Source organism: Zalophus californianus, chromosome 7, assembly GCF_009762305.2.
Source record: "Zalophus californianus isolate mZalCal1 chromosome 7, mZalCal1.pri.v2, whole genome shotgun sequence".
Lineage (NCBI taxonomy): Eukaryota > Metazoa > Chordata > Mammalia > Carnivora > Otariidae > Zalophus > Zalophus californianus.
This window is the reverse complement of record NC_045601.1, coordinates 107,218,862-107,233,312: the sequence shown is the minus strand read 5'-3', so window position 1 is coordinate 107,233,312 and position 14,451 is coordinate 107,218,862. Positions and strand designations below refer to the sequence as shown.

Genomic DNA, 14,451 nt, shown 5'->3' with positions numbered 1-14,451 from the left:
TAGAATGTCCTTAAGTTGATTTAAGGACTACCTGGCTTCTATCTAGTTAATTATTTCTTAATCGATCTGTCAGTAATGCTGTAAACATGCCTTAATGGGATTGGGTGAGCGACCAGTTCTTTTTCCAGAAAAAGTCTTCTCTACTACCCCTATGTCCCACATGCCACTTACTGATTAGGTCCATGACTTCTCGGGTTAACATCCTCACCAGTTGTTCTTCTAACATCTCTTGAGACTCTGGGTTGTCATCTGCAGTGTCATCTTCCCCACTGCAGGAAAGCAGGGGGCCAAGTTCCATGGGAGTGCAAAAGAGGGAATGACAAGGAAAACAGTGACCCTAACCACACCCCCTGTGCTGACTTCCTTCTCCTGGCTTCCTCTGGTCTACATTCCACACAAATGCTGGGAATGGGACAACAATGATCCCCTGAGGCAGACATTATACCCAGTTGGCTAGAGGTACTGGTGGGTAAGGTTGTCAGCACCCTCCTCAGGCAGCTGAAGATTCCCCCAATAAAGGCTTGACCGGAGTATGCCTAACGGTCACAGACAAGCAGTCTACCATCTAGGCTGAGGACGGCCATAACCTGCTGCTTCCTAGCCCAGATTGGCAGCGTTTTCCACCAAAAGCAGAGACGCTCCTTACCACAGCAGGCTCCTCTGGTTGATGACTTGCCATTTCTGGGAAAGCCTCTGGGAAAACAAAAGGGAAATAATGCTGATAGTGGGGAGGAGGTTGAAACATAATATCTAAGGTCCACTTCATGATTAGAATGAGCCGAGGAGGATTCTAGGTCTCAATGACAGAGCCCTGGGAAGCCCCACAAGGTTAAACCAGCAGATGCGGTTTCTAGAACCTCTCCCGCGCCCATGACGAGGACAGGGTATCCTATGCTTGGAAAGAATCAATGATACTGTAGAATTCCCAGGTCTCTCTGGACACTGTTCACCTAGCTGGTCCTTTTGCTTAATCCCACAGTCAGGGAAAGAGACCCAGGGAAGGCACTCCCCGACCACCTCTCCTCAGTTAACTGGAGGTCAGGAGCAGAACTGGAGTCTGCAGGTCTTCATGGGCAACTGAATCAGTTTAGTTCTTGGGGGGTGCTCAATCTGCTGCAGCAAGCAAAGCCTGCTGTGTTGGGACCGCTGCACGGCCCTCTGGACAGGGCCAGGAGACAACACTTTCAGGAACTCCTGACTTGCAAGACTCATGAGAGGCCAACCTGCCTAAGAGTCCTCTTTGCTCCCCTTTCTGACCGATCTCTTACCATGTGGAGGTAGGTGAAAAGAGGTCCAAGGATTGGAGACACCAGGGCTTCGTAGTGCTCCGGGGGACAGAAGAGCACCAGAGGCTTCACAAAGACCCATGGCGCGGCGGGTTAAGAAGTTTTAGCACATGAGCACAGACCCCTCTCATTCTAAGGCACCCCTGTCCTGCCACATAGCAGGATATCCCTATGGGCAGAGTCAACCCCCAAAGGACCTGCAAGATGCCAAGGACATTCTGTGTTAATAGGCGAAAATGTGGGGCGGCTGGGTGGCTCAGTCGGTGAAGCGTCTGCCTTCAGCTCTGGTCATGATCCTAGGGTCCTGGGATAGAGTCCCGCATCGGGTTCCCTGCTCAGCAGGGAGTCTGTTTTTCCCTCTCACTCTGCCCCTCCCCTCCACTTGTGCTCTAATAAATCAATAAAATCTTAAAAAAAAAAAAAAGGCAAAAATCTTCAAGCTCTTTTCCAAAACCCCGGGCTGCTCAGGAATGGATACTAGGCTGCCCATTACAGACACTTATTTGCCCAGAAGGAAAAAAGAGGGGGAACACTCTCCTTTGCTAGTCTCCTTATAACTTCAGAGAAGAAAGATACTCTCAAAAACACTTAAAGGGAAAAAAAAAAAAGGGTCCAAATGAGAATGAAGTATGAGAGGAAGCACCCAACAGGATGCAGAAAAGAGATTAAAAAGCCAAAAAAATGGGTGCCTGGGTGGCTCAGTTGGTTAAGTGACTGCCTTCGGCTCAGGTCATGATCCTGGAGTCCTGGGATCGAGTCCCACATCGGGCTCCCTGCTCAGCAGGGAGTCTGCTTCTCCCTCTGACCCTCTTCCCTCTCGTGCTCTCTATCTCTCATTCTCTCTCTCTCAAATAAATAAAATCTTAAAAAAAAAAAAAAAAGCCAAAAAAACCTTTATCTTTCCTATTTCCAAGAAGTCGGATGGTCAAGATTTACCCCTAAGGAGAACACTTTCCAGCCCCGCTGGCCTGCCCTCCTGTTTTTCCTGCATTTCTGCCAACCTTCTCGTCCATTTCCTGTAGTTATCACACACTTGGGTAAATGAGCCCATCTATTCCACCTGCTCAGCTCTGTCTCCTCTGGTGCCTGAAAGCTGCTCCTGTCTGCAACCCTCCGGCCCTTTGGGTTTTGGGTTATCTAGGGACTTTGGAAAGGATATGAAGCATGGGTCTGAGTCGGTAGTCAGGAATATTGTTCAAGTTGACAAAGGCCGAGCTGAGGAGCTGAGTAGCAAGGTGCTCCACAGTGTAGAAGTCCTGCTGCATGGAAGGACCCGCCTTCCCGAGAATATGGAAACTGTAAGGGAAAATCACAGCCAGTGACAAACCCCACCTTTGTCCCTGCCAGCCCCGAATGCCCCAGGAATTTCTAGCCTATGCTAAGACTTCTCAGCTAGAAAAGCAATTGCATTTGGTTCGTAAGAGACCTTCAGCTCAATCAGTAACGCACCCCTCACCCGCCTTTAAGGGAACTTGATAGTAGATTTAGCATCTTTTTAAAGACAGATGTTGGCACCCGAGATCAACAGTAGCCTTCATTACTTCATAAGCAATATGGATTTACAACAAACAGTCTCTTTTGGTTAGCCTGGCTGACCGGAGCACTGGGTGAGTGAGGACAGTATCTGGGGTGTGGTGTGCTACGGGAGGGCCAGTTACCTCCCCATCCTACAACCAGGAGCCAAAGACAAAGTCTGGCTAGTGGCCTCCAGAGTCCTATTCAAAGTAGCTGAGTAGTGAGAGTTCTGAGAAAATGCAGCCTCACTCACTGGATCTTATACTGTGGTCTCAGCATTTTATGCACCAGAAACAGACAAGTTAGGCATAAAATCTCAAGTCATGGCTAGGGCGGAGACACATATGACAATTATAGAAAAGCAAATGCAAGAAAGCCAGCCAAATCACTTCGGTGTGACACTAGAATCATTGGCTTCCTGTCAAATTTTGGCCCCACCTTACCCGTATACTAGATGTCTACATCAGAAGCCCTATCCATGGCATTCCTATACTACGTATGTCCAAAAAGAGACCAGAGAGAAACAGCATCGGTTTCTTACCAGTTTTCATAGAGAGTGCAGAAGAAACGCTGCATTCTTTCCAAGACCGTTTTGTAGACAGGAGAGTCATTCAGTTCCAAGAGAGGTTGAGGTAAGCCTACAGAGAGAGATGGGTCGGGAACACGCTCTTCTGCTGCCAAGGAGACCCTATGGCAGGCAGATGAGTTTTGGGGGTGGGGGTGACAACTGCCATAAATGCGAAGCAGCTGGCCATGTCTTCTACCAGATGGAGGTGCTAAGAGCTCCCCTCGAAGTGACTGCTACAACACTGTTTTGGTAGAGAAAGGGGGAAGCTATTTCAGTACCCAGGACTTCAGACCAGGCCTGGGCGCCCCAACTTTTTGCATGGGTTTCTTCAGATGGTACTTGTACCAAAAGACACGGTGACAGCTCAAAATGATCTCTCCATAAAGCACCAGGGATGCCGCCCTCCCTTTTTTAAGTTGGGGAACCTCTTTTTCAAGCAACATTTTATGCAAAAGCCCAATATGTAAAGCAGATCATAATGAAACCCACTAATCACAGTACGACAGAGATTTGTAAGAGCCAAAAGATCTAGACTTCTCATCAGAGGCAGTTTTTATTCCAAGTCTTGCTCATGGCTGGAAGCTGACAGAGGGAACTGTTTGTCCATTCTAGTATGTTTTGGGTGAACATCTATTTCTATAGCAGGAATTCCTGGTTTAATTTGAATAACTGAATGGCAGAGTAGGGGAGTGGGAATGGGTGGTGAAGCAACAGCTATTTTTTATAGTAATTGCAAGACATTTCTTGGAAGTTCTATTTTTATTATTTTCTGTAACGTGCAGTGATGTGATGCCAAAAGGAAAGGCCCAGGACCAGGTAGGCCGAGTCAGACTCCAGAGCTCCAGAAAGGCCAACTGACACCCTTCTTTTCATGAATGTCACAGCCGAGGAATGCTCACTGGCCTGCTTACTCACAGCCAGGCCCAGGCAGAGGTTATGGCTAGGAATGAAGAGATACTGTGGGGGCTGTGATGGTGAGCCAGCACAAAGCTCCAGAGATGGGTACAGGGTTTAGGCAACTGGATGTCTCTGGCTTTAACTTCTAACCACTGCCTCGCTCTGTGTGTTCCAGTCATGTGAGACACCCCTCCCTATTCCCTGGATATACCTCTTTCCTGCATGCCGCAGCGTCTTATACCTGCCTTTCTATCTGCCGAGAAGGCTCAACATCTTCTCTTGCCCCCAGCCTGATGAGCTCCTTCCTACTTATCCTTCAAGTCTCTACTAGGAGGCAGTCCTTTGACTCCTCTCCAACATGGGTGAGGTTTCCCAATTAACACATGGCCACTTTCCTTCCCAGCACATATCACAGGATTGCATAGTTATTTGCTAATGGGAAAAATGAGTTAAAGCAGCATTTGAATCAAGGTAACAACTGGGAAACATGGTTTAGAATCTATTCCTTTAAGGTTTTTGATTATATATATATATATAATATACCGCTAATTAAAGCTATTTGAGCTTAACTGCTTTTAAGATTTACTTATTTATTTGACAGAGAGAGACACAGTGAGAGAGGGAACACAAGCAGGGGGAGTGGGAGAGGGAGAAGCAGGCCTCCTGTGGAGCAGGGAGCCTGATGCAGGGCTCAATCCCAGGACCCTGGATCATGACCTGAGCCAAAGGCAGATGCTTAACAACTGAGCCACCCAGGTGCCCCAAGATTTATTTATTTAAGAGTTTAACTGACTTAACACTTTTTTTTTCATATGTGAAAGCAGGAAAAGTCTGCTAATATCCTTCAGGTCAAAAAGACCATGGTTTATTTATAATCTAAAGGCTCTGACACACCCTTCTACCTGGAAGGGTTAACACAGTGCGGAGGGGGGTGGCAGAGGGGAACAACTGCCTTGGAAGACCCAAGATAATGAAGTCAATGCACTTGTTCCCAGAGACCCTGCGGGAGCTGCACAGAGAAACAGACAGCTGAGGTGGTGTCAGGCGAGGAGGAGCTGACAGTGACACAGGCACCCCAACGCTGCTGGAGGAGTCCATTAGAGGTAAGGTAAACTTCAAGGAAAGAAAAACAGGTTAGATTTCTTACCTAAAATTGCAGATTTCTCCGCTTCAAGCATATCCAGAGCTTTTGTGAAAGGCTCTGCCATCTTGGCCAGCATTTCTTGTGCATATAAAGTATTGTGAGTTCTGCAAGAAATAAGGATGCTATGTGAACATTTCCTAGTCAGCTGCACAAGGAAAGAATGGGTTTCACCCCATAATTCAGTGATACTACACATCCACATAGACAGATCTCCTGGCCAACGGTACTCCCCAGAGGGGAAATAAGATACAAATACTTAAATGTTTCCCTGGAAATGGGAATAGACTATTAGGCTGTATAGTATTCAAAACCCAAAAGCAATCAAGATGAGAAGCAAATCCTGAGACAGCTGGATGACAGCACAATCTAAAGCCAGAAATAGAAATTATTTTTTTAAAAGACTTTTTAAAATTTTTTTTATTTTTTTAAAGATTTAATTTATTTGACACAGAGAGAGAGCACACAGCAGGGGGAGCAGCAGAGGCAGAGGGAGAAGCAGGCTTCCCAATGAGTGGGGAGCCCGACTTGGGACTCGATCCCAGGACCCTGAGATCACGACCTGAGCCAAAGGCAGATGCCTAATGACTGAACCACCCAGGCACCCCAAGACTTACTTATTTTAAAGAGAGGGAGAGAGAGCCTGTACACGCCATGCATGCGAGTGGGGCGAGGGGCAGAGAGAGATGGAGAGAGAGAATCCCAAGCAGACTCCATGCCCAGGGAAGAGCCCAGTGCAGGGCTCGATCCCATGACCCTGAGGATCATGACCTGAAGGGAAACAAGAATCAGATGCCCAACCAACTGAGCAACCCAGGCACCCCAAAAGGGAAATTCTTTTAAATCTGAGACAATGCCTGGGCACTCCCAGTTTGCAGACTGCTGGTGAGAAAGGAGGAAATGTCAGAGGCTCTGTGCTTTCACAGGCGGGAACACAGAGCAGGTAATGAAATGCCCTCACTTTCAGATGTCTGGTATTCATTCTAAGAGCCTGGACCCTACAATGCTCTGACAGTTGCTTCTGCCTCCTGGAAGAAGAGTCACAGTTCCCAACAGAAGACCAAAATGCCTTACCTGAGCAGTCACTGGCTGTGTAGAACTAAGGAGCAATGACTATGGACCTGAGCTACCTGCCATCCACAGCTGTCAGCCCCTCCTCCTGCCGCCCCCAGCAATGGCACCACCAACAATCTACAGCCAGGGAGTGTAACTACCTGTTTTTTGTTGAAAAGTTAATTATAAAACATTTCAAACATAGGGAAAGTTACAAAAAAATAAAAATTGTACAAAATACAAAAGTTACAAAAAAAACACCAGCAGGGTTAAATATTTCAGATGCACACCGAACAGATAATTTCAGACCATGCTTATTTAAATTAAAAAACACTCAACACTGTTTTTTTTAAATCTAACCATGTACACTCAGTACAATCATTTCAACTTTTAGAATGCCACTTAATTAATTCTAGTTCATCTCCCCACCTCCCTGAGGGCTAGTAAGTTTGTCCCCTTTTCTAGCAATGAGCTTTTCTGCAGAGTTCTTGTGCACATGTGTGAGTTTCTCTATGGTAGACAGAAACACGTAGAATTGTTGGATACTTGTGCTTCGCAACTCATGTGCTGCACGTGTCTTCTGGTCTGTGGCGTGACTTGCTTATACTAATATTTCCAATAGGCTTTATGCCCCGTTTTTTCCACTGTGGTTAAAATTCATATAACATAAAATTTATCACTTTTAAGTATACAGTTCAGTGGTACAAATACACTCAGACTGTTGTGCAACCATCTATCCATCCCCTATTTTTTGTCTCATAAAACTGCAACTCTATACCTATTAAACAGTAGCATCCCATTCCTCCTTCCCCCAGATCCTGGCAAGCACCATCATACTTTCTGATTTTAGGATTGTGACCATATTTGGCATCTTGTGTAAGTAAAATCCTGTAGGATTGTCCTTCTGTGACTGGCTTATATCATTTAGCACACTGTCCTCAAGGTTCATCCATGTTGTAGCATATTGAAGAACTGTCTTCCTTTTAAAGGCTGAAAAATATTCTACTGTATGTAAATATCACATTCATCCATCAACGGACACTTGGGTTGCTTCCACTTTTTTTTTTAAGATTTTATTTTTAAGCAATCTCTACGCCCAATGTGGGGCTCAAACTCACAACCCTGAAATCAAGAGGCCCATGCTCCTCCAAGTGAACCAGCCAGGCACCCCTGCTTCCACGTTTTAGCTAGTATAAATGATGCTGCTATGAACTTGAGTGTATCAATAACTCTTGAGACCCTGCTTTCAATTCTTTTGAGAACCCAGAACTGGAATTGCTAGATCATACGATATTTTTATTTTCTTGAGGAACTATCCAACTGTTTTTTTGCAGCTGTCCCATTTTATATTCCCACAACTGTGCACTCCCACAATTCTTATTAGTATCTGCTTGATAGTGACCCGCATACTCCTTAGGCTGTTAGCTTCTCTTCAATCTTTTTTTTCTGTTCGTCAGCCTCATTAATTTCCATTATCCTATCTTGATTTTTTTTAAAATTATTTATTTTTAGTAATCTCTACACCCAATGGGGGGCTTGATCTCACAACCTCAAGATCAAGAGTCACATGCTCCTCTGACTGAGGCAGCCAGGAACTTACTTTCTTCTGCTCTGGAAATCTGCCTTTGAATCCCTCTAGTGAATTTTCATTTGTTATTGTACTTTTTCAGCTCCAGAATTTCTTTTTGGTTTCCTGTTAGGTTTTCTATTCCTTTATAGATATTTCCATTTTGTTCACATTGTTTTCTTGACTTTCTCCACATCTTCTTTTAGTTCTTTGAGCATCTTTAAAACCGTTGTTTTAAAATCTTTGTCTAGGGACGCCTGGGTGGCTCAGTTGGTTAAGCGTCTGCCTTCGGCTCAGGTCATGATCCCGGGGTCCTGGGATTGAGCCCTGCATTGGGCTCCTTGCTCAGCAGGGAGCCTGCCTCTCTCTCTCCGCTATCCGCCCCCCGCGCTCTAATAGATAAATAAAATCTTTTAAAAAAATAAAGTCTTTGTTTAGGGGTGCCTGGGTGGTTCAGTTGGTTAGGCATCTGACTTAATTTTGGCTCTGGTCATGATCTCAGGGTCGCACTGAGCATGGAGCCTGCTTAAGATCCACCCCCCCCCCCCCCCCACTGCCCTTTCTCAGTCAGTTAAGCATCTGCTTTCCACTCTGGCTATGATCCCAGGGTCCTGGGATGGACCCCAGCGTCTCAGGCTCTCTGCTCAGTGGGGACTCTGCTTCTCCCTCTCCCTGCTGCTCTGCTTACTTATGCTGTCAAATAAATTAATGGAATCTTAAAAAAAAAAAATGCTCTCCTTCTTCCTCTGCCCTTCCCTCACCCCACTCGCGCATGCTCTCTCTAAAAATAACAAAGTCTGTCTAGTAGGCTTGACATTTAGATCTTTTTCAGAGATAGTTTCTGTTGATTTATTTTTTTCTTTGAACGGGTCATACTTTCTGTACATGCCTTCTGATTTTTGGTTGAACACTGGACATTTGAGTCTAATGATGTGGTAACTCTGAAAATCATATTCTTCTTCCCCATACTGATTTTTTTGATTGTTGTAGGCTGTCTCTGGGCCAAAGACCCACTGAGGTATAAACTTAAATGTTTTCTCAGGTCTTTTCTGAGCCTTTCCCTGGGTATGCACAACCACTTTTTAATTATCTCCATATATGCAATTGTTCTGGAATGCCCTAAACTTTAAAGTCTGGCTCACAAAAGGGGAAAAGTTGAAAAATGAAAGGGGAGGGGGACAATGGCCTTTTAAATCTCCTGAATGTTACTTCAGCAGGAGGGGAAGAGGCTTGCAACAATGTCTGTGTCTGCACTGGTGTGATCAGAAGTAGCAATCAGTGATCAGAGCACAGATCTCCAATATTTAGTGAACTGGGGCCGCTGCTCCAAGAACACGTGCACAGCTGCCTGCCAAGGGGCTGGGGGCTAGGTAGCTGCTATTGTGCTAAGAGCCAATACTGACTTAAATTACCCACAATTTACCATTCAAGTCTTCCTGGGGAAGTTGCAAGCCTTCAAGATTCCAGAGTTCCAAAATCAGATTCTGCCAGTACAACTGTTATCTAGATGGGCTGACAGATTTCCTAGAGCTTCTTACCCTGCCAATCTTCCTGGGCTTTAGTTTTAACGCAAATGTACTGACCTTCACCATGGTTTGTTCTTCTTGTGTCTTAAGAACTCATTGACTATCCATTTCTTTTTTTAAAAGATTTTATTTATTTATTTGACAGAGAGAGAGACAGCGAGAGCAGGAACACAAGCAGGGCGAGTGGGAGAGGGAGAAGCAGGCCTCCCGCGGAGCAGGGAGCCCGATGTGGGACTCGATCCCAGGACCCTGGGATCATGACCTGAGCCGAAGGCAGATGCTTAACGACTGAGCCACCCAGGCGCCCCTCATTCACTATCCTGATACCATAAATACAGTCTAGGAGTCTTTAGTGTATTAATCTATTTAAAGTTCTTTTTCTGTATGATGACAGGTAGGAATCCACTCCCCCCCAACTCCATCCGAGAAAGCCAACTGTCCCTGCATGATGCGTTAAATAATTTAGGCTTCTTTTTCACTGACTTACATTACTTCGGTCATTACTTTTGTCATAAATCAGTCTGTCACACACACTCTAAGACACTTTTACCATTGCACTGAACCCATCATCACCTAAGAAAGATTTCTACTCAAAAACGACTAGTATCAGATTAATTTTATAGACCAGGAGTCAGATAGAATATATTGTAGACTTAACCAGCCATATGCTTTCTCTCCTGAATATGCCACTCTGCTGCTGAAGCACAATAGCAGCCATAGGCAATAAGTGAATGAATGGGCATGGCGTGCTCCAATAAAACTTTATTTATAAAATATGCAGAGACCCGTACTTGGCCCTTGGGCTGTGGTTTGCCAACCCCTGCTCTAGATCTAATTATTTATAAGAAATATAAAGTAAAGCTGACTAAGAGATGCAGTCAGCAAAATCCAAACTAGGGGAAACCGTACAAGTACAAAGCTAGTTTTTTCACCAAATAAACTGAAAAGACAGGGCAAATAACAAATTTAGACATCAAAGACATCTCAAACACTACGAACAGACCTAGTTTGGATCCTGAGTCAAACAAACAAACAAAAAAACACCTAAAATATTTTGGGGACTATTTGCACACTGATGGGACATTTGATGATGTTAAGAAATTAGTTACTATTTTAAGATCTAACAATGGATCGGTAGTTTTTTTCTTTTTCCCAAAGATTTATTTGTCAGAGAGAGAGAGAGAGAGAGAGAGACAGAGCAAGAGCAAGCACGCATGCGCAAGGGGGCGCAGCACGCAGAGGGAGAAGCAGGCTCCCCATTGAGCAAGAAGCCTGATGCAGGACTCAATCCCAGGAACCCGGGATCATGACCTGAGCCGAAAGCAGCCACTTGACCAACTGAGCCACCCAGGCACCCCCGGATTAGTAATTTCTTATTTGTAATTTCTACATCTGTGTTTACAAGTGCTTTTATGCCTAACTTGTCCTCTTTGGCACTGTCAATGTCTAGTTTTGCCTCCTCTGTGGAATACGGTATGAACTCCTTGTCTTATTGACAACTAAGCAAACGTATTTTGCCATTCATCTGTTTAAGTTTTTCAAAGAATCAAAGTAAATTCCTTTTTGATTAGTAGCATATTTTAGGACTAGGTTTTTTTTTTGTTTTTAGCTGGCCAGACTCTTAACTGGAGGGCTATGTACCATCTTCGGGAATCAGATGAGGCATGTTCTTATTCCAAACCATATTCTGAACTACTATTCACCAGTATCCCACTGGATAATGTGAATTCATAACCTATTTCCTTCTACAGTCCTGAAATTACACTGTACCTTCTCTCATTCACTCTTCTCCATGATTCCAAAAGGCTGTGTTAAGCTTCCTGACCTGGATTCTAGTACTTTGGAACATTCTGTTACCAGATAACTAGCTTTTACTGTGAGGACGAGATGCAAACCAGTGCCTTGTGCAGGGCCCCCCCCAAGTTTTGTCTCATTCACAACAATCCTCTGGGGTTGGTGAGTTTTATTCTCCCCATGTAACAGATGAAAAAAGGAAACTGAAGTAAGGTTGTTACTTTGAGTAGTTGCAGCTCACGTAGTTGCCAATGATTTTAAGATAGAGACCTTTCTGGGGGCTCCTGGCTGGCTCAGTCAGTAGCGCCTGACACTCTTGACCTCGGGCTTGTAAAAGTTCAAGCCCCATATCAGATGTAGGGATTACTTAAAAATAAAATCTTAAAAAAAAAAAAATGGAGAGTCTTCTGTGTTAACTCTTCTAGGAAATGAGCACAACCCTGGGGGCACAACTGCATTAAGCAGGACTTCAACAATGCTATTAGTGTGTGTTCATGCCCATGGCTTAGTGACTCCTGGCCACACCTAGGCTCAGGAAGCTCAGATAAATTAAGTAACGACCACAGGTCACAGCTAAGGACACAGTCTTCTCTACCCCTGCCTTGGTACAGGAAGAGGGCTATGACCCTAGTGTGCATATGAGTGTATCAACCCCCACCTTGTTTCTAAGTGTGCCATCCTCTTGCTTACCTTTGCTCATGCTATTCCCCTCACCTTTCCTCTTCTTTGCCTCAATTGACTAATAAACCTTCAGACTTCAACTCCATTGTTAGCTGACCCTCCATTTTCTCCATCAGAGTTAAATGCTCTCTCCTCAATGCTCCTGAAGGCTATTTAATGAAGCCATCAAAGATTTACCTACTATCCTATGGTTTACAAAGGGTTTTCAGAGTAATGATTTCATTTGGTTCTCAGCAGAATGCTGTACATTAGTAAGAACTGATGTTTATTGAAGAAACACAAAGTCTAGTTTTGATATTAAAATAAAGCAGCCTTAGAAAATGACTGAGATTTGAGAAAATACCTCAAATAAATAAAATCTTAAAAAGTATATATAATTCAGTGCTATTTAAGATATCACAATGTTGTCCAAGCACTAGCTCTTTTTTTTTTTTTTAAAGACTGATTTATTTGAGAGAGAAAGTGAGAGTACGCTCGCACGTAAGCTGGCAGAGAGGGAGAAGCAGACTCCCCGCCGAGCAGGGAGCCCAATTCCGGACTCAATCCCAGGACCCCGGGATCATGACCTGAGCCGAAGGCAGATGCTTCACTGTTTGAGCCACCCAGGTGCCCCTCAACTTTTAATATGTGAAACTTCAGGGAAGTCTCTGAGCAGGGAACGACAAGGGCCAACGGCAAGTCACATCCTCCATCCCCCCACCCCATAGCCATTAAGTAGGAACAGTTAAGTAGCAGCAGTTAATCTCCATTTCTCCCTTCCTCCAGCTTCTGGCAACACAAGTTTACTGTCTCTATGGATTTATCTATTCTAGATATTCCATATAAATGGAATTATACAATATGTGGCCTTCTGTGTCTGGCATCTTTCACTTAGCATAATGGTTTTGAGGTTCTTCTACATTATAGCATGTTAACAATACTTCATTCCTTCTTAGGGCTGAGTATCTGAGTTTCCACCGACTGGCTATTGTGATAGAGTGCTGGGAGAACATTCGTCGGCAAGTATTTGTTTGTGTACCTATTGGCAGTTCTTTTGGGTATATGTGCAAGAGTGGAAATGCTAGGTCATGTGGTAATTCTATAATTAAATTTCTGAAAAATTAACCATTTTCTTTTTTCCATAGCAGTTGAACCATTTCACGTTCCCCACCAGCAATGTACAAGGGTTCCAGTTTCTCCTCATCTTGCCAACTTATACAATTTTTGGGGGATGGGGGCAGGGCGTGGTGAGGCATAGAGGGAAAAGGAATCTTAAGCAGGCTTCACACCCAGCATGGAGCACAACACAGGGCTCATTCTCACGACTCTGGGATCATGACCTGAGCTGAAATCAAGAGTCAGACGCTTAACTGACTGAGCCACCCAGGTGCCCCATAATTTTGTTTCTTTTTTAAAGATTATTTATTTGAGAGAGCAGAGCGAGTGAGAACACGAGTAGGGGGAGGGGCAGAGGGAGAGGGAGAAGCAGGCTCCCTGCTCAGCAGGGAGCCCAATACTGGGCTCAATCCCAGGACCGAGATCATGACCTGAGCCAAAGGTAGGCACTTAACTGACTGAGCCACCCAGGCGCCCCAGAATTTTGTTTCTTAAAAAATTATTATTACTATTTATTATAACCATTCTTTTGGGTGTGAAGTGATCTAGTTTTTATTTGCACTTCCCTAATGTCTAATGATGATGAGCATCTTTTCATGGGCTTGTTGGTCATTTGTCTATCTTCTTTGGAGAAATGTCTATCCAAGTCTTTTGACTGGGTTGTCTATGTCTATCCTTATGGCAGCACCAAATTAACTTGATATCTGTAGCTTTGTAGTGAGTTGAGATTGAGAAGTTTGAGTCCCCTAACTTTGTTCTTTTTCAAGGTTGTTTTAGCTTTCTGGGGCCCCTTACAATTCCATTATTAATCTGAAGACCCTACTTTTCCAGTTCTACAAAAAAGTCCATTAGAAATTGGAATTTTAGTAGGGATTGCATTGAATCTGTAGTTTGCTTTGGGTAGTTTTCCACCTCAACAAAATTAAATTTTCTAATTCATGAATATGGGATGCTTTTCCCTTTATTTAGATTGTTTTTAATTTCAGGAATGTTTTGTAGTGCTCAGTGTATAATAAGTCTTTCTTTTCCTTGTTTAAATTTATTCCTATATACTTTATTCTTTTGATGCTATTATAAATGGAATTATTTTCTTCTGGTATTATTCATTGCTGATGTACAAAAACAACTGATTTTTGTATGTTGATCTTGTATCCTGTAACTTTGTTAAATTTGCTTATTATCAGTAATATCTTTTTCTGTGAGTTTGGGGTATTTTCTACGTCATTTGTGAATGGAGATAGTTTTACCTCTTTTCCAATTTGGATGCCTTTATTTCTTTTTCTTGCCTTAATTATCCCTCTGGGACTTGCAGTACACAATGTCGAATA

At 43.9% G+C, this 14,451-nt stretch overlaps 1 protein-coding gene across 3 annotated transcripts in view; it reads right to left on the bottom strand.

Moving 5' to 3' along the window:
* Window positions 1-14,451, bottom strand: part of XPO5 (exportin 5) — a 52,391-nt gene that overhangs the window by 4,959 nt on the left and 32,981 nt on the right. For all 3 annotated transcript variants that reach the window (XM_027600996.1, XM_027600997.1, XM_027600998.1), the window contains 6 exons: window positions 5,414-5,514; window positions 3,343-3,439; window positions 2,446-2,582; window positions 1,269-1,366; window positions 647-693; window positions 172-269 (listed from right to left, as the gene is read on the bottom strand). In XM_027600996.1, the coding sequence (XP_027456797.1) occupies window positions 172-269; window positions 647-693; window positions 1,269-1,366; window positions 2,446-2,582; window positions 3,343-3,439; window positions 5,414-5,514 (578 nt within the window). The remainder of the gene's footprint in view (window positions 1-171; window positions 270-646; window positions 694-1,268; window positions 1,367-2,445; window positions 2,583-3,342; window positions 3,440-5,413; window positions 5,515-14,451) is intronic.